The sequence below is a fragment of the Galeopterus variegatus genome, unplaced genomic scaffold, assembly GCF_000696425.1.
Source record: "Galeopterus variegatus unplaced genomic scaffold, G_variegatus-3.0.2 Scaffold6, whole genome shotgun sequence".
NCBI lineage: Eukaryota > Metazoa > Chordata > Mammalia > Dermoptera > Cynocephalidae > Galeopterus > Galeopterus variegatus.
This window is the reverse complement of record NW_007726117.1, coordinates 689823-692713: the sequence shown is the minus strand read 5'-3', so window position 1 is coordinate 692713 and position 2891 is coordinate 689823. Positions and strand designations below refer to the sequence as shown.

The 2891-nt window shown below is 33.0% G+C and overlaps 1 protein-coding gene across 1 annotated transcript in view; it reads left to right on the top strand.

Annotated features, from left to right (window-relative positions):
- The window catches only part of NRD1 (nardilysin (N-arginine dibasic convertase)), an 87912-nt gene that overhangs the window by 56592 nt on the left and 28429 nt on the right, over positions 1–2891 (top strand). The window contains exon 11 of the mRNA XM_008580559.1: positions 733–802. Coding sequence (XP_008578781.1) covers positions 733–802 — 70 coding nt within the window. The remainder of the gene's footprint in view (positions 1–732; positions 803–2891) is intronic.

The following is a 2891-nucleotide window of genomic DNA, read 5'->3' as shown; positions in this document are numbered from 1 at the left end:
GCCGGGCCGGCCCTTCAGAAACATTCTTAATTCGCCATTCTTTCTTTGGTCTTATAATCATGGGAGATTTTTTTCTTTCTCCTAATTGCTTTACATATTCCCTCCTGCTCCTTCACTGTACTGCCAGTCTCTTTCATCTTCCCTTTGTCTGATCAGTGACTGTTTTGTCATACCCTTTCTGCTGCTGGCTCCATTCTTTTAAGCTGACTCTTTCTAGAAACAACTTATTTTCTGTTGTATTCTTTCTGGCTTTACCTTTCCTATTCATAGAATCATAGAATAATAACACTGGGAAGAATCTTAAAGATACTTTAAGTCCAACCAGTTACTTTACGATGAGAACACAGATTCAGAAAGATTTAAATGCAAGTGATTTTCTCAAGATCATATAAGCACATACAGGAAGATAGTGGTAGGGCTAGATTTCAGCAGTGGGTCTCCTGATTCCTAGTCCTGTATCCTTTCTTGTAAGACTTAGTAGCATTTCGTGTTCTCATAGTTCTTTTATTCCTCCTTTCTCTACCTATGAAACCAAATCAAAAAGTAACTTATTAAAATTGCATTATTCAAACTGGAAAATAGGCAGCTTGAAATAATAATTGCATTGCATTTAACCTTCCCTTGTTTATTGGAGGATGAAATATATTGAATTGAAAAAAGACATTCTTGTAACACAGTAAAAGTTGTAGAGAAACACTTACATCTATTCTTCTGGAAAATATTTTTGTTTAGTTGTTCCAATCAGAAAAATTCATGCTCTGACCATCACATGGGCACTTCCCCCTCAACAGCAACATTACAGGTAAGAGTTTAAGGGAGAATTTACTTTATTAGGTACTGAGTGAGAGTCATTTTTAAAGCATGCTAAATGGTTTAAAATTGGGGGTTCTGAATTTATAAACAAAGGTAATGTGATAACCTGGGACTTCTGTATTTTTCAAGCCTTGCTAGGTATTTTACTGTCTTTGCAAAATAAAAACTAGTTGCCTTTCCTGAGTCTTTGAAATTAAGTGTTTAGTGTGAATGCTAATTTTTATAATTACTTTCATAGTACTTTCAGTATAAAAATATATTAGCTTATGATTTATTTGGCAGTGGCTACCATTTATTTTGATCTTGTCAAAAATAAAGCTAAATAATTTTGAGCCTGATATATGAGTACAGCATAAATCCCAAGGAGTTATTCATATGAGTTAGTGCAGATTTCTACAAATTAAGAAAGGATTTAAACTTACCTATATAGCTATTTTATTGGAGCAGTGTAGCACAGGCCATTTAGTTCTTTAAAGATAGAGATCAGTCAATGCCTGTAGATGCTTTTCTAATTAGAAATAAATGCTAATGAACTGATTAAAATTTGACTTGTTTAAAACCACTACCAACAAAACAAAACCATGAGGACACACTCACAAGCAGAAGGAAAGAAAATAATGTGTATTGGCTGGCCAGTTTGGTCAGTTGGGTAAAGCATGGTTCTGATCATACCAAGGTCAAGAGTTTGATCCCGGTACTGGCCAGCCACCAAAAAAAAAAAAGAGAGAGAGAGAGGGAAAAAGAAAGTAATGTGTATTGCTTGAGCTCAATAAAAAATATTTTTTTGTCACTTATATGTTAGAATATTCAATCAAGTCCTATAAAGTTAACAAAAACAGTATGCTTACAGTGAAAAAAGCTGAGAAAATGTGTATTTGCTTGCTTTTGGTGCAAGGATAATATAGGAAAAAGTAGCACACATTGATTGTATAATTATGAGTGTCTCGAAGTTTTAAAATTATTATGCATATTTAAAAGTTTATTCTATTTTTTCAAAGTTTTTACTATAAACATAATATATACTTGTAAAATGTTAAAATAGGACAAAAAGTCATTAAGTAGAAAGTAAAGGTCTGCTTTTGCTTTCTTTGTCCCTGTCCTCAAAGATATGTCTAACAGTAGTTTCTTATATATCCTCCAGGTGTTAAAATATTGAATATAGGGGCCGAGCCCGTGGCGCACTCAGGAGAGTGCGGCGCTGGGAGTGCAGCAGCGCTCCCGCCGTGGGTTCGGATCCTATATAGGGATGGCCGGTGCGCTCACTGCCGGTCTCAAAAAATATATATATATATATTGAATATAAAGCACATATTTTTTTTAATGAAATGGAATTATACTATATTTACTATTAAAAAAGCCTTATTTTAGCCTCTGATTGATTACTATGGCAGTTTATTTTGGAAATTTTGAAAGTTACTGAAAAGTAGAAAAACTGCATATGATTCTGTTTTCCAAAGACTGTTAACATTTCTTTTTGTTTGTTTGTTATTCATTTATTTTTAATTTTCTTTTCATTTTTTATGACTTAACATTTCTGTATATTTCTATCCAGTTATTTACTTTTAAAATTTTTATTTTTTATTCTTATTTCTATGTCCAGTTATTTTTTATTGGATTGTTTATTTGTTTTAATGTGACTTTAATCATAAGTCATTTTGAATCCCCAAATATTTGAATTCCCAGTAAATTAGGTTTTAGGGGGGAGCCATTTGTTACAAAGAAGCAAAGTATTTATCCCTCCAGAGTTACCAAATACAGTACAATTAGCTTTATTCAGATGCAAACATTATATAGATAGCTGAGCTCATTTATATACTGCTTTGCTGCTCTGCGCTAGTCTTAGTGTACATTTAATTCAATTTATATTTTAAACCATGTTGTGTGGGCTTGATAGTTGAAATCATAATGATGTACCTGGACTTTCAAGAGTTAATAAATTTAATTGTTATCTAATTAGATTTTCTTTTTTCTTTTTCTTTTTTTTTTTTTTTTGACCGGTAAGGGGATTGTAACCCCTGGCTCGGTGTTGTCCGCACCACACTCAGCCAGTGAGCTCACCGGCCATCCCTTATACAGGA